Source organism: Lygodium microphyllum, chromosome 14 (genome assembly GCF_053477565.2).
Source record: "Lygodium microphyllum isolate KBCC chromosome 14, Lygodium_microphyllum_v1.1.10, whole genome shotgun sequence".
In the NCBI taxonomy this organism is placed as follows: Eukaryota; Viridiplantae; Streptophyta; class Polypodiopsida; order Schizaeales; family Lygodiaceae; genus Lygodium; species Lygodium microphyllum.
Window position 1 is genome coordinate 33,403,825 of NC_141148.1, and position 25,638 is coordinate 33,429,462.

The 25,638-nt window shown below is 43.2% G+C and overlaps 1 protein-coding gene, 1 long non-coding RNA gene and 1 pseudogene across 8 annotated transcripts in view; 2 read left to right on the plus strand and 1 right to left on the minus strand.

Moving 5' to 3' along the window:
• Positions 1-25,638, plus strand: part of LOC148025478 (uncharacterized) — a 155,829-nt gene that overhangs the window by 95,869 nt on the left and 34,322 nt on the right. For all 4 annotated transcript variants that reach the window (XM_087692630.1, XM_087692632.1, XM_087692629.1 and 1 more), the window contains 2 exons: positions 11,337-11,429; positions 17,459-17,542. In XM_087692630.1, coding sequence (XP_087548756.1) covers positions 11,337-11,429; positions 17,459-17,542 — 177 coding nt within the window. The remainder of the gene's footprint in view (positions 1-11,336; positions 11,430-17,458; positions 17,543-25,638) is intronic.
• LOC148025479 (uncharacterized) overlaps positions 1-25,638 on the minus strand; it is a 90,524-nt gene that overhangs the window by 30,593 nt on the left and 34,293 nt on the right. For 2 of the 4 annotated variants that reach the window (XR_015693104.1, XR_015693102.1), the window contains one exon: positions 16,920-17,537. This is a non-coding gene — a long non-coding RNA (uncharacterized LOC148025479). The remainder of the gene's footprint in view (positions 1-16,919; positions 17,538-25,638) is intronic. The other 2 variants (XR_015693101.1, XR_015693103.1) reach the window with 2 other exon arrangements.
• LOC148025480 (uncharacterized) lies at positions 716-2,196 on the plus strand (annotated as a pseudogene).

A 25,638-nucleotide genomic window follows, 5' to 3' on the forward strand; every position in this document is an offset into this window, starting at 1 on the left:
GTGTAAAGTCATCAATGAATATCACAAAATAATAACAACCGCCCAATGACATTGTTTGCATAGACCCACAAACATCTGAATGCACCAATTGCAATCTGGTTGTTGCTCTGAAAGCAACATCACGGGGAAATGAGAAACGATGCATTTTTCCCAAAATGCATCCCTCGCATAAGTGCTCAGGAGGTCTCTCCAAGAGAGGTAAGCCATCCAGCATCTGAGTACGCTACAAAAGCATCAAGCTGCCAAAGTTTACATGCCCCAAACGAACATGCCATAACTCCGCCTGTATCATAGCAGAAGTAAGAGTGGATGTCAAGTATGCCGACTAATCTACTGAAAGAGCATCCAACTCATATAAACCATGACACAAAGATCCTGTCAAGACCAAAGTCATGGGTTCTTTATCTCTAACCATACAACGGTCATCATCAAATGTGACCTGCAAACCACAACGTGCCAAAGAAAAAATAGATAGCAAATTCTTCTTGATCCCAGGCACAAACAAAGCCTCTACATTGATGAGATCTCAGAGTACATAGATAGATTGGGCGAGGAGGGATCGAGCCTGGGCGGGACACTGATACCCATCTTACTATATGCGGACGACATAGTCCTCATCTCCAACACACCCGAAGGGCTACAGCGCCAAATAGACGCACTACAGGCCTTCTGCCAAGACAAAGACCTAACTGTGAACCTAGGGAAAACCAAGGTCATGGTGTTCAACGCATCAACCCAATGGCTCCGATGGTCGGTACCCCCCTTCACATACGGCAGAGAGACCGTGGACGTGGTCCAAAGATACGTCTATCTAGGGATTACATTCTCTGGACCGAGATTTACCCTGAGAAAAGCAGCAGAAGATAGACTAACCCGAGGCTATGCAGCCCTCGGGTCAATGGAGAACCAATGTGCCCGCATACAGTTCCAGGAACCCCGGACAAAGCTCTGGCTTTTTGACACCTTGGTCACACCAGCCCTTCTATACAGGGCTCCCATATGGGGGTCCAGTCTCTACCACACGCGGAGGGCCCCACAGGATCATCCACTGCCTAAGGAGGAGGCTACCTATGAGGGATGGGAGCAGATGGAGAGACCCTTAATACTTATGATCTCACAGATGATTCGAAGCAAGCCCTCCGTAACACACGAGATCATCCACGCAGAGTTGGGGGCACCGCCCCTTGTGACTGAGGCCCTCTTCCAGACCGTGACCTTCTTGCACCGAATATGGGACCTGCCCCGGCACCGGTACCCTAGACTCGCCCTGGAGTCATCCAAACAGCTAGCAACACAAGGGGATACTGAGTGCTGGTATGCCCGAACAAAGACCTGGCTACGGATCCATGGCCTGCACATGGACCACCTCCCCCTACTACAATACAGCCTAGACTGCCCACACTTGGAGCTCAACCGAGAGGAGGTGAATCGCATCATCAGAATGGATATCATCCAGACAGACACAGCCAGGACATGGGTGACCCCATGTCAAAACTAGGAACCAAGAAGGCTTTCTACCGAGAGCACTTCCTGCACATCTCCCTGGATGGCTTCATCACCCGCCCAAGCTACATGGACACACACCTGTCTCACGGGACCAGAAGTGCCATCGGACAGATCTGCACGTCCTTACACCAACTACGGGTCGAAACAAGCAGATACGGGGCCAATCCCCTCCCCCCAAAAGACCGAATCTGTCAACTCTGCCATCTCGAGCCAGAGACAGAGGAACACTATATCTGTAGATGCCTAGTGTACTACGAAATCCGGGGACACTTCCACTGCCTATTCAGCGAAGGATTCGGACCACTCTCCAAGGTGATGGAATTCAAAGACCAGAGATGCCTGGGGCTCTTTCTACTGGAAATACGACGCCACAGAGACCACCTCCTACGAACCATGGAGCAAAGACAAGGAGCCACCAACCAATGCACACTCAACGAATTCTACCAAATACCAGCTACCCTCCCCACCACTGAGCCCTCACCATCCCAACCGGCCTCCCGACCCCGGGGGACCACCTTAGAAATAGCCACAGCGAGAGGCAAAGCCCGGCTCCCACGCCCCGCCGGCCCCCGTCCCCGCAGAAGACACATGTCGAAGATACAAGGGATACTACGCCGCCATCGGAGGACCCTGCCCCGCCGCTTTAGTCTCTCCATGTTAGACCGACCCATGCGGGACATCCCAGGATGAACACTCCAGGAGTAGTTCCACACCGCATTGGGAGTACCTCTAGATTGTATCTAGTCTAGATATCATTTTGTACCTACTCAATTTAGTTCAACATAGCATAAATGTTAGCTTCACTGGGACTTTTGAAATCTCCTAGACATTTTGTATGCAACATTTTGGTCTCATAGGCCAACTTGGCCTGTTGTAGACGTTAATATAACTTTCTTCTTTCTTCTTCTTTTCTCTCTCTCTCTCTCTCCCCCCCCGCCACCTTTCCCAAATGGCTAATTTTGTTGGGTATCTCACACGCCTTACTTACGCCTACGCTCATATGGGAGTGTGCGGGTGATCACTAGGACACTGGGGCACTTTTTACTCTCGGTAGGAGAGGTTTTTTCCCCCAGATTATGTGTACTATTTTGTATGTGCTTGCGGTACACACTTACGGGCACTTACTGTGTTCGGGTGTGAACAGCCCCTTATAACCCTAAGGTATAAGGGTTATCATTTGTACTTTCAGCTAACACTCTATTCAGTACTATTGCATTGGGTATCGTGCTCAACTCTGTCTCTCACTCTCACACTGTCTACTGCACTTCAGCTGCACCTCGATCCTCTCCCATCTGACATTTGGTATCAGAGCTGGTCAGCAGCTCTGCACAACTCCCGAGGATTCTGCACAGCTCCCGAGGACTCAGCCGCCGTCGCTAGTCAGCTCAGGTTTGGGCCTGCATCTATCTGCCCTGTGCAGACTCGTCAGTCAGCCCATCTCCTTCCTGTAGCAGCGCCGCCAGGAGCCCCGCCAGATTGGCGCCTCTGTGCCCTAGCGCCAGCTCGTCAGACAGCGCCACCAGCTGCCTGTGCCGCCTGGACCTGGAGCTGAAGCCGCCTTGTCTGTCACGAGCCCTGCTCCTGCGTGTGCCAGTTCGTGACCAGCGCCGCCCTGTCTGCGAGAAGCTCCACCTGACGCGCCTCCTGTACTTGTAGACGCCGTCGCCACCTAACGCGCCACCTGACGCCGCCTCCTGACGCCGCCCTGTCACGTCCTTGCCAGCTGACGCCCTGTCCCGCCATCTGACGCCCTGTCCCGCCACTGGTACCCTGTCCCGCCACCTGTCTCCTGACACACCACCAGTGCCCTGACGTGCCGCCTGTGTCCTGACGCGCCATCCTGTACCCTGTACCTGTGCGTCAGTCCGACTGTACCCAGCAATCATTACCTCGGGAATCGTGCCCGTCGTCAACACGCAGAGGTAACATTCTGCACTTTTCTTTTACACAGGAGTTCGTGCAACAGGTTCAGGTTCAGCATTGGGAAACGTGCTGAACAGCAGGTTCAGTTTTCAGCATTGGGAAACGTGCTGTGTCAGTCTGTGACACATTGAATGCACATTTTGGGGCTTTTGTAACAGACATTTGTGACAGAAATTTTGGGCAGAAAATTTTGGGGCTTTTGATGTTTTAGTGCTGCTGAGCACTAATTGCACCTTGGGAAGCGTGCATCAGTGACAGTTTTTTTTTTTGACAGAGTACCCTTTGCACATTAATTGCAGACTTGTGTTTGCTGCAATTTCTGGAAATTTGCAGATTTCCAGCCCGTACTGCATTGACATTGCTCTATTGCCTTTTGGGAAATAATGGCAAATCAGGGAGGAGATGTATTCACCTATGTGTCCAAGGAAGACCGATTGGATGGGAACAATTATTCCCTTTGGTCTTTCATGATGAAGAATGTATTAGTGGCCAAAAATTTGTGGGATTATGTCAGTGGAGAGGAAGCACGACCGGGAGTTATGGCTCCCGCTACTCCTCCTCCAGGAGGACGTGCAAGAGGGCAACCTCAGCCCCCTCCACCTCAGCCCGCTCAGCCACTTCCCCCAAGAACTGCAGCTCAGAAAGCTTGGGATACACGGGATGCACAGGCTATGTCGCTAATTGCATTGGCAGTTCAGCGTTCTATCATTCCTCATATTCGTTCAGCAGCTTCTTCACAAGAAGCTTGGTTGACATTGGAGCAGATGTTTGCAGGAAAGAATGAGACTCGCATCTCTTTCTTGAAGAAAGAGCTAGAGACTCTAAAGATGAATGAGGGTGATTCTATGCAGGATCATCTCAACAAAATTCAGGACTTGCGGGAGCAACTCATGAATGTGGATGAGTACTACTCAGATGCGCAGCTGATTTCTACGACATTGAATTCACTGCCTCCCTCTTACTTGGCTTTTCATACTGCCTTGAACCTCACTATGAGGATTTCGAAAGAGCCCATCACTTTCATTCAGCTTGTCAGTTTGCTTCTAGAGGAGGAGCAAACTAGACGGAACAGTGGTGTGGATGGTATAGCCTCTGAGCAGGCTTTTATGTCAAGGCAGAAGGGTAAAAACAGCCAAGGGAAAAATGCTTCACAGAGTTCTGGTAGTAGTAGCACTTCACAGACAAGTCAGAAACAGGGGGGCACGCAAGCCAAGAAAGGAAAATGCCATTACTGCAAGAAGCCTGGCCACTATATCACTGAGTGCAGGAAGCGCATCGCCAAAGAGAAGAAGAAGGAGTCAGGGATGTCTGTTTCTGCAGCTCCTTCCACTGCTAGCGAGTCCGCGTCCTTTGTTGCAGCCAGGGACTATTGTTTTTACACTTGCAGTTATGATGTCTCTTGGGCTGATAGAGCATTTAGCTCTACAGAGGATGCTGACACTTGGTTCTTTGACAGTGGTGCTTCACGGCATATCACATCTCGTAGAGATTTGTTTGCTTCTCTTGGTGCACCTCCCGTTGGGAAGTCTGTTCAGTGTGCTAATAATGCATCATACCCTGTTCGTGGTATTGGGGAGATTCAGCTTACAGCCATTGATGGCTCTATTCTCCGCCTACAGGATGCTTTGTATGTGCCTGGCATTAAGAAGAATCTGCTTTCCATTTCTTCTATGGCACGTTGTGGTTTGCAAGTCACCTTTGATGATGACCGTTGCATGGTCCGTGACAAGGAACACATGACATTGGTCTTGACAGGTTCTCTGTGTCATGGGTTATATGAGTTGGATGCTCTTTCGGTAGATCAGTCTGCATATTTGACATCCACTCTTACTCCTGCTATGTTAGAGGCAGAGTTATGGCATGCTCGTTTGGGGCATGTAAACTATGGCAGCTTGATGCTATTACAGCGTACTCAGATGTTGGATGGATTATCTCTCTTGGAGAGACCTCCTGAGCATTTATGCGAGGGTTGCATTTTGGGGAAAATGCATCGTTTCTCTTTTCCCCGTGATGTTGCTTTTAGAGCAACAGTCAGATTGCAGCTTGTGCATTCGGATGTTTGTGGGCCCATGCAGACACAGTCATTGGGTGGTTGTTACTATTTTGTAACATTTATTGATGACTTTACACGTTTTTGCTGGGTCTACTGCTTGAAAAAGAAGTCAGAAGTGTATGATGCATTTTTGGCTTTCAGTGCACTTGTGGAAACTCAGTCTGGTTGCAAGATTAAGACTCTCCGTTCGGACCGAGGGGGGGAATACATGTCCTCTATGCTGAATTCTTATTTGCAGCAGAAGGGCATTATCCATCAGTACACTACTGCATATACTCCACAGCAGAATGGGGTAGCAGAGAGGAAAAATCGGTCACTCATGGAGATGGCCAGATGTATGCTGAAGGCAAAGAGTTTGCCTCATAGTTTTTGGATGGAAGCCGTCATGTGCGCTTGCCACATTTTGAACAGATGCCCTACCAAGGCCTTGAAAACCGTCACACCTTTTGAGGCTTGGCACAGCCGCAAACCTTCTGTTGGCCACTTCCGTACTTTTGGGTGTCTTGCATATGCCCATATTCCACAGGTACTTCGAAAGAAGTTGGACAACAAGGCTGTAAAATGCATCTTTATGGGATATAGCAGCGAAAGCAAAGGCTACAGACTCTATGATCCCGTGACCAAGAAGGTTTTTGTCAGCAGGGATGTTGTATTTGATGAAAAATCAGAATTATCCTTGGCTGGTTTTGATACATATCAGGCTGCCCGTGATGTCTTTGAAGGGCTGCTGCCCATCACATTTGGTGATTCAGCTGGTACTTCAGCAAATGAACCTAATGTTCAGCCAGCTGCTCCTATGGAACATGCAGTAAATCAGCACATTGCTGAAACTGAAATTCAGCAGGAACTTGTACACAGTCAGGAAGCAAGACAGGTGCCTAGATGGTACACGCAGACTATGAGAGATAGTCATTTGGAAACACCCTTGGCTGGTCGTACTCGAAGGCAAACTCGACTGCATGATTCAGCACATTCCATGGAGTTTGTTATGGCAGCATGTACTCATGATAATGAGGAGCCTGAATGTTTTGAGGATGCACGACATAGTGTGCATTGGATGGCAGCCATGCAAGCTGAATTGGATTCTATTCATAAGAATCATACTTGGGATTTGGTGTCTTTGCCAGTTGGCAAGCGTGCCATTGGTACGAAATGGGTCTACAAATTGAAAAGGAATGCAGATGGATCCATAGATAAGTACAAGGCACGGCTGGTAGCTAAAGGCTACGCACAGAAAAAGGGCATTGACTATGAGGAGACCTTTGCTCCTACCTCCCGTATGACGACCATTCGGTCTATGATTGCCTTGGCTGCACATTTTGGTTGGAAAGTGCATCAGCTGGATATAAAGACTGCATTCTTACATGGGGAACTTCAGGAAGAAGTGTATGTACAGCAGCCCATTGGTTTTGCAGTTGAAGGCTCAGAAAATTTAGTATGCAAGTTGAAAAAAGCTCTATATGGTTTGAAACAAGCTCCACGAGCTTGGTACGCAAAGATAGATGCTTTCTTGCTTAGTCAGGGGTTTGTAAACAGCCCATCTGAGTCTACCCTTTATGTACATAAAGAAGGGGGATCCATGCTGATTTTGTGTCTATATGTAGATGACCTTTTGCTCACTGGAACACATGCTGATCAGATTTCAGCATTCAAAAATAATTTACAGCAAACTTTTGACATGTCTAACTTGGGTATTTTGCACTATTACTTGGGCATCCAGTTTGTACATGATGCTAGAGGCATTGGATTATGTCAGTCAAGGTACATTGGGCAACTTCTTGAGAAGTTTGGCTTACAGGATTGCAAGCCAGTTTGTACACCCATGGAACCTGGGCTCAAACTGTCATTACATGATGACAGTGATTTGTTTGATATCCATACTTATGCTCCAGCAGTGGGATGTCTCATCTATCTATGCCACACTCGGCCAGACATACAGTTTGCCGTTTTAGTTTTGAGCAGGTACATGCATCAGCCTCGTATGTCGCATTGGCAAGCTGTGAAGCGTGTGTTTCGTTACTTGCAGGGTACTAGAGCTCTTGGATTGCTTTATGCCAAGGGGGGACCACTGCAGTTACATGCTTACAGTGACTCTGATTGGGCTGGTGATTTTGATACTCGTCACTCCACTAGTGGCAATTGTTTCTTTCTTGGCTCGTCATGCATTTCTTGGCTTAGCAAGAAACAATCCATTGTTGCCACGTCGTCATGTGAAGCTGAGTACAAGGCAGCCTTCACTACTGCAGTTGAGTGCGTATGGCTTAGACGCTTACTTGCTGATTTGGATGTATCTGTTACGGAGCCTACTCCTTTATATACTGACAGTCAGAGTGCCATTGCAGTGGCACGGAACCCTGTGTTTCATGCTCGCACGAAACACATAGAGATTCACTACCACTTTGTCAAAGAGAGGCTACATGCAGGTGATATCAGCCTTGTCTACTGTCCTACCACCAGCAATGTGGCAGACATCTTCACCAAAGCTCTTCCACGAGACAAATTTGAAGCATTTCGCGATGCTTTGAATTTGACGCCCTTTGGTGGCGGATGATCCTTGTACACTTGATCACTCTTCACTCCAGGGGGGTTTGTTGGGTATCTCACACGCCTTACTTACGCCTACGCTCATATGGGAGTGTGCGGGTGATCACTAGGACACTGGGGCACTTTTTACTCTCGGTAGGAGAGGTTTTTTCCCCCAGATTATGTGTACTATTTTGTATGTGCTTGTGGTACACACTTACGGGCACTTACTGTGTTCGGGTGTGAACAGCCCCTTATAACCCTAAGGTATAAGGGTTATCATTTGTACTTTCAGCTAACACTCTATTCAGTACTATTGCATTGGGTATCGTGCTCAACTCTGTCTCTCACTCTCACACTGTCTACTGCACTTCAGCTGCACCTCGATCCTCTCCCATCTGACAAATTTATATTAATTACAAAAAAGGTACAAGATAACAAGATTACAAAGTGTAGGGTGGCTCTAGGCCATCATATATGCACTAGGTACATTGGATTCAACAAACACAAAAGGATGAGTGTGCAAGAGGCACCCCGGGACTAGACAGACACAGAAGCTCAAGAGTGTTGATGAGATTTTGCCACATAGGCCTAGGCCTTTGTTGCCAATGTCTCTAGTACACCATCGTCAAAGAAGTCTTTTAGCACTGCAAAAAGGTTGGGCCTCAAAAGCCAGTTGGGTTGGAGAGTCACAGGCGCATTGTTCTTGTTGTTGCTCTTTAGGGGGCTGCGGATCCTTGGGAGTTAGTTGTTTGGGGGGGAGAAAGAAAGAAAGAAAGAAAGATCTATTAACGTCTCTAGAAGACCAAGATGGACTATGAGACCATAACCAATACAACTAGTATCATCATCTCTCATTAGAGAAGAAAAAACAAAATTATGTCTAGATCTACATGATAATCTAAAATGAGAAATGAAAATAAGAAAAGAGTATATAGTATTTGCCTATCAATCTATGGAATCCACCAAAACTCTACCAGCTATCTCGGACTAAGTCGGCATGGTAATCTTTGTCCGTAGCGAGCAATGGTGGTGCGAATGTGTTGCATATGAGCATACCTATGTTGTCGAGTAGTTACACCCTAAGGCATCGTGCTCTGCATAACACTGTAGCTCTGTCTACTGTGATTCCACCTGATGATGTTCCTCGATGGTGCCTGTCAATAGGAGATGTAGTGTCTAAGGTGGCACTGGCCGGGGGGTTAGCTATACTGAAAAAGTCTGTAACTACTCGGCTAGAGGGGTGGACGTGGTTGGGATTGACTCCGATCCCGTAACAATGCTACTCTGTGCCGTTGGAGCTCCAATAAGAAAAGACCTTGACATCTCTAGTCCTCAAAGTCCATCACATGTCTCGGTGGTCCAAAGCCCTCCTTAAATAGGCAATGGTAGCAGCCTAGGATACCATAGTATACAATACATCTACAAATGTAGTGTTCCTCCATTCCTGGCTCCCATCCACAAAGCTGGCATATCCTCTCATTTGTCGCAACATGACTCCATCGACCTGTCTCAATCATTAGCTAATGTGATGAGGTGCAGATCTGTCCAATAGCAACTCGAAGCCCATGAGAGAGTTGAGCATCCATATATCTCGGTCTCACTATGAGACCATCATGGAAAAGCTGCAAGAAGTGACACTGGTATTGTGCCATCTTCGTGCCTAATGGGAAAGGGGGCTTGGACCAAGTCCTCTCTGTCTCTATTTTAGTGATGTCTGCTTTGATCACTCTATTCAACTCTGAATGGGTGAGACTCAAAGTGGGAAAATCAAGGCTACATTCAAATGATGGCAATCTGTCTATATTCATGCCATGCAAGTTCAACGACGTGCTCATATGTGCATACCAACACTGTCCATCTCCCTCTCTTGCAAGCTGTTATGAAGACTCCAAAGCTAGCCTAGGGTATCGGTCTTTAGGTAGCTGCCATATCCTCTAGAGAAAAGTGATTGCCCGGAATAGTGCCTCCACTACCATGGGTGTTGCACCCAACTCTGCTCAGATGATCTCTTGTGGTACTGATGCTTTTGCCCTTATCATACGTGCTATCATCATGACTAGCGGTCTCTCCATATGTTCCCAGCCATCATAATGTTGTGCTTCAGGTTCATTACAATCCATGAGAGGCATCCGTCTAGTATGATAAAGGCTTGGGCCCCAAATGGCTGCTCCATAGAGTAGTGTGGGCCTAACTAAAGTGTCAAAGCCACAATTTGGTACAGGGCTCCTGGAACTGTGTGTGTGCACACTGTCGCTCTAGAGAGAGAGAGAGAGTGGATGAATGTCATAAAAGAGAGGAGAGAGAATAGATGAATGGGCAGAAAGGAAGGTGAGGTTTGTTGGAGAGAAAATGGGAGAGGAAAGAGAGAGGATGGATGAATGTGAGGGAAGGGTGGTCCATAGCCAAGTCTATTGGAAAGAGAAAACTGTGCAGGGAAAGAAAAAATATGGTGAACAACAAGCCAACAAGTAAAAGGCAACAATTCCTGCCATGATGCAATCAACAGCAATAGCGAAACTGAATTTGGATATTTAAGTCTTCAAGTGGCACTCAAAACATGCTACAAAGATGGCATAAGCCGCATATTGCCATGAGAAATTCCCACCTCCTGAGTAAAAGCTTTTTCAATATCTGCCCAGATGTGCTAACACCCAAAGTACAGTCCAAGAAGCTGATAGAGGAGCCACCATGCCTTTCCTAACATCTAAAAGAGCAGCCCCACACCTGTGCATTTTAGAGTAGGGACATGCTCTAGGACACCCAACTTTGACCAAGATGATCTCCTTATTTCTTCCATAGGATGAGTCAAATATGCTGCACTAATTGATCCAGAGATTTTGATGTCCAAGATAATACAGCAGGGAGAATTTATCACAGTGTCAGCTTACCTTTAATTCCATAATATATTAACATGCACTATGAAGGAACCTACCTTATAACTTGTATCATTAAAGGTCAAGGGAATTAATAGCTGATACCTAAGTTTCATGATTTTGATTTTTGTAGATTATCTTTCTCCTAGCATTGGTAAGTTTAAATTTCTTCCTTACATTGAGTTCTTTGGGAGGGTGATCATATCACAAGTATTGTAAAGCATGGTTCTATCACCAGCATTTTCTAGGTGTGCAATTTTCATTCTTCCATTATCATGGTTGCACCTATATCACTACTCGTGCCATAGGGAAAATAAAAGGTCATTAGTTAGGTTTTGCCACATTGTTCTTTTAAAGTCACAGATCTTCACCTTGTTGTTGGCTTGCTGTACTTGAGTGATTTTGTGTTTGCATTATGGCTAATGATGTGTGGTGGGATTGTCTTAATTTTACAGGAGGCATATTACTCACAATTTCAATTCCAACCAGAGATTGATCAATTCTCACGCATTTTAGCTGGTCATACTTCAATAGATCATCTGTATAGGGTAAGTTCATTGAAGATTATGCATATTACACAGCTTGTATATTTTGAAGCTCACTCAATATAGACTTCAAAGCACTAGTTTTTGGCCAATAGCATTTTTTGTTTTCCACAAGAAAAGAGAAATTGTATTAATAACAACCTCAGTTAAAACGGACCAAGGTAAAATACTGTACAAGCCCTGTAAATGCAATGATATATCATACACTACAAGAGAGAGACTAATGCAATGGCTGTTGAAAAGCCAGTCGGAAGGTCTATGATGCCACCGGAGTCTCATGTAAGCGAGAGAAGCATCTCTCCTACTCATGCGTTCGAAGCCATCACATATTTCTCCATCTCCCTCAAAGCATATGGATTATCTTTGTGCAGATGCTAGCAAGGGTCCTTGCTGTTGATGTGTCCTCTAAATCAATGACGTGACCGGATCATGCTTCCATATGAACCATAGAAACAGGAAACAGCCGGAACGGCCCTAGAGCAAGGTCAATATCAAGAAGTGATACCTCCATACCTATTGCAGGCATTGCATCGGCCATGGCATCAACAACGCCACATATTGCATGTAGACAGAGCACACTTGATGCTAGTTGGGATCCCAAGAAGAAGAAAGAGGTGGATACATCAGTGTTACGTTTTTTTTAATCATGACCACATTCAATTTCGTGCAGCCATGTCAAAGTATTTTAAATTGATGTGCAAGAAGATTGGTGAGTATGGTGGCCCTTCGTATGTATCTCCATCATGAAAGACCTTACGCACCACTTTGCTCGACAAGAAAAAGCGCCTTGATGAGCAAGCAACACTGACTAGAAAGAGCCTGTGGGCTAAAAATGGAGTTTTCTTGATTGTTGATGATTGGAGTGATACACGCAAGTGATCCATTCATGGTATGGTTGCTTATTCTCATGGGAAAATGTATTTCATATCTTCACATGATGCATCGGGGATAGGAAAGTCAGCAGATGTACCTGCAGCAGAGTGGATTATAGATAATGAGCTTATTGACCCGGAGAATATTGTGGGATTTGTTGCAGATAGATAGCCCGCAAATAGGGCAGCAGGTGCTATTATCCAGGGATATTATCCGCATATCACAGTTTCATATTGTATGGCTCATTGCTTGAACAACCTACTAAAGGATATTGGTAACCTACCATGGATTACACTTGTCATAGAGCAAGGAGCTCAAATGGTTAGCTTTGTTTTGAATCACCAGTTTCTTTGCCAGTAGTTCTCTTTGCAATCCAAGAAGACACTTTTAAAATACTCTGATACCAGATTTGCCTTTAACTTCTTGATGGTAGGCAGATTAAGAGAATGTAGTGGTGCCTTGAGGTAGTTATTTCTTACTGATGAGTTCACCTCATCAATATTAACAGATACTCCTACAGGTATCCTATGGTTGGAGAAAGCAAATAACTCCACTTTTGCGGATAGATGCTATGGTATCACCTATTGTGCATTTATTGAGGGCTATGGATACTATGCAACCTTGCATTGGCAAGGTATATGAGGCTATGGATAGACTGAATGAAAAGCTGCAGGAGTTGGCACCAAAATATGAGGCATATAAGAAGATATGCCATTTAGTTGTGACGAGGTGGAACTCCTATAGCTCACCCATGCATGCAGCTGCATTTTTTGTGGATCGTAAGTTCTAGGGTAAGGGTCAAGAGATTGACACTGAGGTTATGGATGTATGGAGACTTATATTGTCTTGTCTAGTGCCTGATCATGGTACTAGACAAAAGATCAGAGACCATCTTTCATGTTACATGACCTTTTGGGATTTTTTTGCTTGTGGGGATGCACAGGAGGATCACTCGAAGATTGGGGCAGCTTTGTGGTGGGAGGACTATGGTTCAGATGGTCCTGAGTTGCAGCAAATAGCCATCCATATTTTGAGTCAGTGAATTAGCTCCTCTTGTTTGAAGCAATTGTGGAGTATATACGCTCACATTGCTTCAAAGAAGAGGAACCATCTTGGTGTGGAGAGGGCAAACGATCTAGTATTCGTTAGTGCTGATTTGAGGATGTTATGTAACAGTATGACAACAAAGCCCGATCCATTCACAGAGGGGGAGATGTAGCAAAAAGAGGAGACACATGCTGATGTTGAGGGAGATGCAACAGTTCATGGTACACATGATGATGAGGCTGGCACTTCAGGTGTAGCTTATCATGAGTCTCATGATACATGACACATGTACATTGTATATGATATTATGACCATTGATGACTGTGTGACACTTGGGCTGTTGTGCCATGCCGACATTATATTTGTATGTGCAATCTTGCAGTTGCCCTTTGGGCTATTTTGGCATGCCGCATTTTGCTTCAGTCTAGAGATTAGACTTTATATTTGTAGTCTTTTTTGGGGCAATGAGCATGTTCTTTCAAAGATTAGACTTCATGTTTGTAATTTTTTAAGTTTTTTGGCAATGGGACCATAGGCATGTTCTTTCAGCTTAGACTTTAAAGTTTAGTTCATTGTTCATTGTTTTATCATTTATGGCATATATATTATGCATTTTATAATTGAATAGCTTTACTTCTTGAGCCTTGGAAGTTGTAATTCAATTTCTAATGATTAGTTTTAGAATGATGCATGATATCTTAAAGTTAAAACTTAAAATGATTTGTCCTTGTGGATTATATACCTTGATTTTAACACTCCAGAGTCCACATGGATTATGAGTGAAATATTAAAAAAAATTCATGAATTTTAATTTTTAAAATGCCATTCCTGTTCCCACGTCCCCATTCCCTAGGTTTGGGGTCCCCTTCATTGTTCTCGTTCCTGTTTCATGTTTCTATGATATGAACCATGTAATAATACTAGTTTTTGCCCAAATACCATGCTGTTTATACATAAACAAGAAATGGAGGGTACACTGTTCTTGAAGAATTTCCTCTATGATTGGGCTAGGGTTGCAGTTTCACTAGTTTGGAAGAAGGCTATATGACATACCACACCAACCACCAATCCTTCATTCCCCAAAAGCCCCACCCCACCACATCCTCTTTCTTCACATAACATGGTTAAGAGAGTAATAGAGCACTTGCAACATGGATGATCGATGGATCACATAGGTATACAGGGTAAGCACTTCATTCATGCAATGGATATTTTGGCTCCCCTTCTTGATTTCATGTTTAACAGGGCCCTAGCGGAAGGCTTTCAAGATGAGTGGACACTAGACCATGCATACTATAGTGTCTATCCACAAGTTTGGAGATCCACGGAATTATGAGACCATCATGGTGGGCCACATGCTTGCCAAGATATATGGAGTAGCATGGAGGCAGAGCTCAATGCCTATGCCGAGAGAGGGAGTCGAAGAGTTGTGGGACAGGCTGGATTCCAATGGATTTCTTTATACTTGACCACATCTTCACCTTGAGAACCATGATTGAGTAGGCAAAGGCCAAGGAGAAGAGACTCTACTGCTACTTTGTGGATTTCCATAAATTCTTTGATACAATCCCATGAGACTGATTACTACAAAGGATGCAAATGTTGGGGATCCCATCAGACATGATTTGGGGTATCTATGCACTGTACAAGAGGGTGGTGGGCCAAGTCAGATGCCCAGGAGAATTCTGAGACAAGATCTCTAGCACCATCAAAGGGAAGCATGGATGCCCCCTCTCCCCTATACTCTTCAAGCACTACATTGATGAGATCGAGGACCCCATCACACTAGGAGAGGAGGAGATGGGATGGACAGTGTAGATACACTAGTCTCTATCATGTTTTACACTGACAATATTGTCTTGGTCTCTGAGTCACAGGAGGGCCTGTAGCAACATCTCCATGCCCTGCATGACTTCTACAGAGTGAGTGGATTAACAATTAATCTTGGGATAACCAAGATCCTGAGTTTCCACACATCAGCCCTAATGAGGAGATCAGTCCTTCAACTAGAAGCCGAACACATGGAGGTCATGGACTCATATGTCTACCTAGGGGCTAGGACATTTACCATGGCACAAGCAACGAGAGACTGACTTACACAAGGATATGTGGCATTGGCCATGTTGGAGAGACAATGCCGTCAGGCACACTTGCATGAGCTTGGCACACAGAGGTGGCTATTTGACACATTCGTCACAGTAGCCTTGATGTATGGCATGCCCATTTGGAACCCCAACCTAGCTACATACCTATCACTGTAGATTGAGAGACCATAGATCATCATGCTCTTATAGATGATACATAGCAAATCATCAATGTCCTAGTGCTTAAAAGGTGTGGAGGAAAGTCCTTAGGATGGCTTTTCATGATCTAGATGAGACTATGGTACTTGCCTGGGGACTAGTAGCTTGGATTACAGACAGAGGCCCAACATGTGGATACAATGATATTCAGGGGACCATTCATTTCTCATCATTGACTAGAACTTGAGCAGGATTCCCACACCATATTACTCAGACATAGTGGACTCATGGGTACCATCACAACTGGGAGTTGATTGCTAGTATCATTGTCTAGTACATTTGGACTGCAAGGTCCAGTCATGCCATTGACTTCCAAGACGTCTCAGGCTATGATTGTTCATACTCTTCAAGGGAGATGGGAGAGCCTGGAGGGTGACTCTTGAGCAAATGAGGAGGAGAGAAGCCTTTATTGAGACATGGGATATTAGAGCCACTAAAATTAGGATTCCATTAGACCCCATACATGCATAATTAAATGCACAGACGGTCACAGCTTTCTAGTGCTTTCCTGGCATGCCACTTTAATCTACATGACGTGAACATCTTTCCAATGGTGGGATTTTTCTCATTAATTGAATTCCTCAAAAATAATCAAAAGGTTGCAAGTTACATAAAAGAAGTGAGATGAAAAAGATGGAAGTTTTTATTGGTCGAAGTTGAAAGTCTACTGCTCCTTCTGATGTCACTATTACTGTTGCTAATACTGCTGCAGATGACAATTACCACTTACCATCACCACCACCATGACCATCATTACCACCATTATGACCATCAACATGATTACCACCAGCACAACCACTATGATCACCACCACCATCCATCACCAACCCTACTACCATTACCACTGGACTGCTACCACTACTACTGCTTCTACTAATATTACTACTTTTCTTCTTTGTCTTCTTGTTGACATTTTCATGGTTGCACTGTGACAATTATACTTATAAATGTTCGTAGGTCCAAATATTCAGTCAAACTAAGATAATTTTGCTCTAAGAATGATGGCAGATGGCGGCAAAATTAGAAAGTAGCCCTCAGTCTAAGACAGGATTTAAAAAAATTTGTTAGTTCTACATGATACTGTACCCACACTGAGGGAAATCGATCTGTTAAGCAGATTCAGCTTGTCATAGATGTAATTTTGGTTTTGGAGAGAATATTTTTGTGCATCAGAACACAGGCATGCTGGAAGTCTCTAAAAGAAAGGATCTCAGCTTCTATGAACACTTCTCAGAAAACCAATGTAAATAACTCGTAATGAATTACTTGCCTTGTTTTTTAGTCTACAAATTGCGATTGAGAGCTGTAGCCCAAACCAAAAAAGGGGGGGGAAAGGGGATTGGGGTTGGTGGAGGGGCGACTTTTGGAAGGCTTGATAACAGTGGCTTTTGGGCTCCATGCATGAAATGTACAAATTGGGGACGATGTCAGTTGTATCCTCATTCGATCACACAGAAAAAGCAGCACAAGTGGAATGAGACTCTTTTTCAAGTCTTGGACCACAAGATTTTTTACCTTCACATACTGAAGAAGTTATTTGGCATGATACGGCTTCCATAATCTTAAAACTCCTCCGATTATGACTTGCTTTCATTTGCGAATTTAATTTCATACCTGGAATAAACAAGTCAAATTGTGCTTAAGGGGCTCCATAACCCCGTGATTGCAATCATGATATGCTCTTATACTGACAATTGTCATTGTGCTTCCAAATTAAAAACCATAATATTAAGATGGAAGGTTTATGTGGTTTCTTTCTTCTAATATGTACATAACATGGAAACATTGAATTATATACTTATCTTTTAGAATGAGAAGGGTCGGAAGGTGAAGGAGGCACTTGAGCAAGCAGCACAAAATGAATTTCAGCAGAAGTGTCCATTCCGACCTGAGGTATCTCATCTTAATTTTGTGACATCGAATTCCAAGTTTAAAGAATCGACATCAATAAGCAAAATAAATCTAACAAATGTGATAGTAGATTCGTTTAAGTGGGTCCAGGTAGAGAAACAAAAGTTTCTATAGTGAGGGAGATATATACACATATATGTATATGTATACCACTTAGCATTAAATAAGGGTGAAAGGGTTAGCTGCACAACTTTGCCTATATATTCAGACCTTATCACTTGTACTTTCATATCACTTTTTATTATCTACCCTTCCTTTCAGTTTGTGTACGTGTAAGAGTTCTCTCTCTACCTAGGGCATGGCGATTGGTCATAACACCCACCCTCTCTCTCTCTCTCTCTCTCTCTCTCTCTCTCTCTCAAATAGAGTTTCATCCACCATAGCTTGCTGGTATCAGAGCCGAAGAATCCAAGACTGCCCTGCTGATTGACGACTGTGCACTGCCTGTCTCTTTGCACCACTGCTTGTGCTACGAGGAGAAGAGGAAGAAGAAGAAGAAAAAGGAGAGGAGACCCCTCAATCCACTTTGCTGCCAGCCCTGTCCTACTTAAGCCTGCAGTTTGGCCTGTGTGATGATGAAGGAGGAGGAGAAGCCTCAGTCCACTTTGCCACCAGCCTTGTCCCGCTTCATCTAACGACTCTTGAAACGCAAGGTCGTCGCTTTTCTATACGTCGATCCTTCTGTTGTCACCAAACCTGAGCAGTGCCACGTGGTTCATTCCATATGTCAATCTACCTATTGCTTATCTAACATGTCTCTCCTGTTGACATGAGCTCCCTGAAACGGTTGTCATGCCATCTTGCTCCCCACATTGACCACACCTGGGCCTGTCATACACTCCCAAGAAAGATAAGGTTTTCGTTAAAAATTTAATTTATTAATGTGTCAAGCTTTAATCAAAATTGACCAAATTTCATCAACAAAATTTATTGAAGACCAATTGAGTGCTCCCCTTCAACACCAAGAGCTCACATTTGCCATTTGGAAACAAATTGATGTGCCAAGAGTCCAGTGCTTGGTGATGCCATCAATAGCACTCAACATCGACCACATAATCCTTGAGATCGACATCAAGGGGGATTTTAATCCCAAAATTTTTGAAAATCAAAATCAAAATCAAAATTTTCAAAAATAATAGCTTGAGGCAATTCGATACTGCACCAAGAGCAAAGATCAACTTGCACAACTCGATTGGTTTTCTCACAGATTTGGAAACTTTGCTTGCCCTAGTACTAGACTTTATCCAACAAAAGTTGGCCTACTAGAGCACCACCCACCTCTTCTTGGCTAGCGAAGCCCTATTGGTCAACTTGTATATTGGTCTATATTGGTGCTTTTCAGTTTCTTGTGTTGCATAATTGCATTGCTTAGTCTAATACTTCCTTTGGTTTGCTTTTGGAAAATTGAAGGATTCTTTTAATAAGGTGATTTGCTGAAGGGAATTCAAGGGATGCTTATCAAGATGTGGAGAATATTTCCCTTCTTTTTTGCAAAATAAAATGTGGCTAAGTATATTACTTGGAACAAAAAATACACTGTAAGTACAAGTTTACATCTAAACAAGTCAACTATCTGCTAGACCTCCATTGGCCACCAACCAAAGAAAGTTCAAGACCTTCCTTGGTTGCCAAGCTGTTCCATAGGCTTATGATGATGTGCTTTCTGCAATGTTGGTTTTGGGTGGGGGCCAATTCATATCATCCTACACCAATGTCTGCCGATCAAGACTATGTAAGCAAAGAAACTCACCACTGTCTACGAGTTTGAAGAAGTAAGCTAACTCCACTCTCCTAGGTTCCAATCTAGTTTATCCGAGGCTCAATCCTCTCAAACCCAAAGCTGCCACTTTCAAATGTGTAGCCAAGTGAGGTATGAGTCAAGCAAGTTCTATGACACGAATGATGAATTCTCCTCTAAGGGAGGTCAAGGAAAGCTAGGCCTTGCTTTCCTCTATCCATGGTTATTCTCCTTGTTGGGGGTAAAGGCACCTATGCCTAGCCACCCACATTTACTCACTATACACTATACCCGCATACTTGTACATTGTAGTGGCGGACATCCATCACTGTCACTTCATCCTTTATTCTTTCAATAACTATTAAATAAAGGAAGGCCGGTCATGCATTGTGATCGTTGGAGTTTCCATATATGGTGTCTCTCTCTCTTACTCTCTTGCTCCATCCGCCATAGCTTTTGCTTTTGCTCTATGCTCGTGTGCTTCCACTCAAGCTCTACCTTTCAACTCGTATGTAACCAACCTTCCTTCTGTGGATGGGTGGTAAATCCCTGATTACAACTTAATTACAGCAGCAAACAATTAATGCAAATCTGAAAATACAAATTTACCTACTAATCCTCAACAATGCACACCCAATTGGCCCCAAAATTGGTGCCCCTTTGGATATTTCTTTAGCTTAATTGAAGAAAAAGTTGATTAACAATGGGATTCTCCCGATCCCCTTCGCAATCCAAACTCCCCTTGTTGTCTAATGTGACCAGCAAGTCTTCAATCTATTTTGCCCCTTGATTCGAGCACTTAATTGACCTTCACCCACTTCATAGACGATGGAAATGCCCCAAATTCAATGGCTGGCTAGTCCTCCACCTGAATTTAGCTGAAATTCACCTTCAGCCCTGAAAAATCCAAGTCTTGGAGCTTTCTATTTCTGGCATGCTTCCAAGGGTGCTGCTAAATCCTAATTTCTGCTGTAAATTGGGGTTTAGAGCAGAGAAATTTGAAATTTCTCAACCTCCAAGGATCCAAATGCTGAGATCTTCAGAGCAAGGCTATGAAATGGCTGGGAGATGAGAGAGAAAGCTGTAGAGAGAGAAAATTTAGAGTTTCTTCGCGAAGAACTGAAGAAAATCTGTCATTTACTACTACTGCCCTGTCTCAACAGCTTGTAGATGCAAAGAACTGAAGAAAATCAGTCATTTACTGTTGTTGCCCTGTCTCAACAACCTGTAGATGCTATCACCTGCTATTGATTGGCCTTTTCCAACCCCTGGCTACCTTAGAAGGTCCTCCAATGGCTGCAAATCAAACCAGCAGCATCTCCTCTCTCTCTCTAGCAGGCTAAATAAGCTAAAAATGCCTCTCTCCAACCTCTAAAGACGTTTTTCAGTCTTGCATGGGCATTTTTGACAAGTGGCAACCTTCCTAAATGGTTTTTCCAACATTATCCATAATTAAATATTAAATTTCAGTCTTTAAATAGTGAAAATTAATCTAATAATTATTTTGGTGCCCTGAAAAATAATCTGATTGGTCAATAATTAAATTGGCTAGGCAACTTTCATTCCCGAGTGTCTTTGCGCCATCTTTGATCATTAGATTGGCGTAATGTACCATTAAACGCCACTTCTCTAGTGTCTCCAACTGACACTTATGGCCAAATGAATGACCTAGACCAACAACTCGCACCAGATACCACAAAGTACCTGTGTGGCATAACTTATAGCAACTTTTTCCTTTGATATCCCGTGATTTCCTCGGGTCCTAGACTCGTAAATTTACTTTAATCCTAGTTACACCTCACATGTGCAACATTTTCTTAACCATGTGATTAAAAATTAATCCACATGTTAAGTGAGGTTTCAAAAATACATGTCCTCATGACACGTATTAGAGCTTAGACTTGAGGAGCTTCATCGATCATTTGCTTCAGCTCACGAAGAACCTTTAGCTCAAGGTTTCATAGCAGCCACTATTTCTTTCTCTTGAGATATGCATTGAGTCTTTCCTTTTCCCGGCTTATTCTAGCTTGCTCTTGGCTTATTCAACAGCTTCCCAAGGCTAAGCTGAGCCTTGTTGAGTGCTTATTGAGCTGAGAAGCAACCTTTCTATCCATTTTGAGTGGATATAGGTATGTTGTGGAAGTCATGGATAGCTATGGCAGCTTGATAGCACTTTCGTATTTTAGTCATAACTTTTGCAAACGATATCAAATTTAGATGTCCTATAGCTAGAAACGAAGAGCACAACAAGAGCTACAGATTTGAGCACTCAAAAGCGTTGATTCTGTGTAGTTTTCAATTCTCTATTTAACACAAAATAGAACAGTTTTGGTTTGGACAACAAGCATTTGTTTGGTTTATGCTCTACTAATGCTTATAGAGAATATTTGCAATGCCCGGATGATCCATTGATGCTCTAGAAAGACTTTAGGGCTGATTAGAGCTTGATTAGCTCAATCATTGAAGTGTTTATTGTTATAATAACAGTTTGGGCAACAAGCATATTACAATGAGCTTCATGCTTTGAATGTTTATTATGCTTGCATGGTATTTCGGATATGCTACCTGTCTATGGTGATGTCCAGCATTGATGTATGAGCATGGATATGGTTATGATATACTTAAGCACTTGGATTTAAGCTACATCTGATATACTTGGGCTTTGGTCAGTTGCTTTGAGCTTACATGCTTACTCATTTACGGGTATTGAAGCTTCATTGGACACTTATACTCTCGGATGTATTTGTGATGCACTTGGGCTTCTCGAATGCTTTGACGTATTGTCTTGAGCATTGGTTGCTCACTTTGTAATCCGGATTCACTTCCAGTGGGAGATACGTGTACTTGGCAGAGCTTGGTTCTTTGAGATAGTGACTCTTGGTTCATGTATATGCTCAGTTGATGTATACATACATTGTTCTTGTAGACACTACCTCTTGTGGACTGATTTGCTATTCAACATTGAATGCCCGATACCTCTATATGCTTTGATAGCTGTTGGTACTCGGTTGCTTCATTGCTAGTTGCATTCTATGTATCTCAATTTGCTACTCGGATATCCCTACCAGTGGGAGCTTACTTTCTTGGCTATTTTTCGAGTGTTAGATTGACATATACTGCTGTCTTTATTTCAGCATTGCTGTAATTACAGTTTTCAGCATTCTTTTAGAGAGTAGACAATTTGTTTTGGCACTCTATTGATTGCAGTTTATGGATAGGTATACCCTCATTTGTTTCCACCCTTTTGCCCGTCCTTTGGGATCAATTTTGAGGCTGTTTTGCTGAATTTACAGCAGCCGGTACTTTTGTCATTTGTTGAAACCAGCTTTTCTTCTTGGATAGGATGGTAATTCCTGATCAAGCACTTAATTACAACAATCAATAAATAAATACAAACCTGAAAATGCACAATTTACCTTAAAATTATTGGGTAGGAGACACCCCATGGACTCCAAAATTGGCACCCCTTTCAATATTTCTTTGACTTTATTGACTTATGGATTGGCTACAAGCTGAGATTCCACAATCTCCTTGGTTGATCCAAAAGCCCCTTGCTATAGATGCGATTACCACACAAAATGGGCATATTGCCCCTTGAATTTTACCCATGACTTGCTCTAATTGGACACCAAAAAGACAAATGTTGCTCCAAATTCGCAATGGATGGATTGGTATCTGAAATCCTTGACAATACCACAAATTACATGTGTTGATTTCAGTGTATGATACCTTCTATTGATGGCACACATCCCGAGTTGGCTACTAAACCCTAATTTTTGCAAAATTTTAGGGTGTACAGTAGAATTTGTTGAGAAATAACAAATGATGTATGCTCCTGGAAGAGATGTCCTAAATCCCATATGCACAGTGAGGATAGTGGAGAAGCTGAAAAGGTATAAAAGCATGCACTTGGTTAATCTTTCAAAAAAATGCTACCGTACTTTGTACTACACTCTATGTCATTGTCATGTCCTACTTGAGATTGTGTTTATGAGTCCAAGTATTCAATCTTGAAACCTAATTCACTCAAGTAACAGTTAGTATCATTTGTCCATGTTGCAATGATTCTAGTCATCACTTTCCAACCTCCATAGCTGCAACCATGCTTAAGATCCATGCATTTTCACATGGTATCAGAGCCATGGTGAGCATAGGCTAACTCTCCTCACTGCTCTCTTAGTCTCTCAAAACCTCTGGCAAACTTAGTTCAAACACATGACTTCATCTCTTACTCCCTTTTTCATTCTCTCTATTCCTTTAGTCTGCCATAGCTAGCCTGTACTGATCTCTGTTGGAGGACTAAGGGAGAATAAACTAAGCCATATCTTCACTAACACCCTTCTAGGGATCTCTTCCCTGACTCCCTGCGCAAGTTCTTGTTGCATCACACGAGGACATTGGTCTTGTGTTTGAGCAACATTGTAGGAATTCGTCAATCTGCCCTGATCTGCGCCTAATAGTGGTCGTACAGTTCGTGTTGATGAAGGCCGCCGCCATTACTCTTGCAACGTCAGGGCTTTTGTAGCCCATGGTCTAGGCTACTTTTAGGTAAAGTCTCGGGTCAGATGGTCCACAGGTCGCATTGCCAGAAGGGAAAAACCAGTCAGGCTAAGAACCCTAATCACAGTCCACCATAGCCAAAATTAACTAAGCTTCATTTCTCACTTCATTTGCTTATCTTTGCTAGTTGGAAGGCTCAAGGGACCCCTTGCAACTCTCATCTACTCAATGCCACTGATTAATCAACAAGAAGAACAAGTCTTTGACGATTTTTTGAAGATTTGAAAGAATCAAGTCAACAATATCTAGCTCAACAAGGAGACTCAACATCAATAGTATCTTTTGAAAACAAAGGCATGGAAGAAGATGAACAACAAAGCTCTAGGTATTATTGCCTGGGGTCTATCAGATGATGCATTACACCACATTTCTGGCATCAGGGATGTAAAGAAGGCATGGGAAGAACTTGACATAATATTTGGCACCCAAGCAAAGAACTCAAAGGCAAAATTACTCATGCAATTTTATAAATTGGATGTAAAAGAAAGTTCCTCTATGATTGTGCACATTAATAAGTTCAAGAGCCTTAAAACTTAGCTTGCAACTCTGAAAAAGAACCTTGATGAAGATGAGACAATAGCAGTGCTACTTGCCAGTGTTAATCATGAACCATATGAGAAACTTGTTTCAACACTAAGCAATATTCCCAGTCTCTCACTTAAAGATATTGAGCACTCTCTTCTTGATGAAGAGAACAAACAGAAGAACAAGAATGCAAAAGATGGTATTACATCATCAAGGGAAAATCTCTTATACACCAAAGGAGTTGTTGGACCCAAAGGAAGAGGTCGAGGATTCAACACCGACAACAAAAGTCGGATGACATGTCATTATTGTGGTAAGACTAGCCATGTTGCCAATGAATGTTTTCACAAGAAAAGAGTATAGCAAATGCAGAATGACCACCACCAAAGTCAATTCATGAATGAAGAAGAAGAAGACGATGCTTCCACTACCATCAACAACTCTAACAAATTGTTCTAAGGAATTTGTTCCCATAGTGGATTTTCTTTGTAAAAACCCTTACTAAATATGTAAAGTCTCAAGCTTTAACTTGACTAGGTTGCCTATGAGCTAGTCTCCCGGGCCATGTTATCACGTAGGGGAGGCAAAAGCCAGCAAGTGTAGGGACTCATCATTTGAGGGGGGGTGTTGAGAAATAACAAATTATGTATGCTCCTAGAAGAGATGTCCTGAATCCCATATGCACAGTGAGGATAGTGGAGAAGCTGAAAAGCTGTAAAAGTATGTACTTGGTCCATCTTTTAAAGAAATGCTACCGTACTTTGTACTACACTCTATGTCATTGTCATGTCCTACTTGAGATTGTGTTTATGAGTCCAAGCATTCAATCTTGAAACCTAATTCACTCAAGTAACAGTTAGTATCATTTGTCCATGTTGAAATGATTCTAGCCATCACTTTCTAACCTCCATAGTTGTAGCCATGCTCAAGATCCATGCATTTTCATAGAATTTCCTTTGTTGTCCACCAAATCCGGCTAAGATCTGCTCCACATAGTTGAGATAAGTTGAGATATTCTAAGAATTGACTAAAGGAGATGAGAGAATGCCACAAAGAGAGAATTCAAAGATTTCTCATGGAGAAACCCTCCAATCTCCTTTACTAGCTGAAAACTAATTTAAATAGCTGAGACCAAGCCCAAAAAATGTTTTCTCAATTTGAATGGCTGTCACCTGCTGCTATGCTGCAATCTATTGTTTTCTACTCAGAAGATGGACTGGTAACCTTCTTTCTCTCCTTCACTAGGCTGAAAACT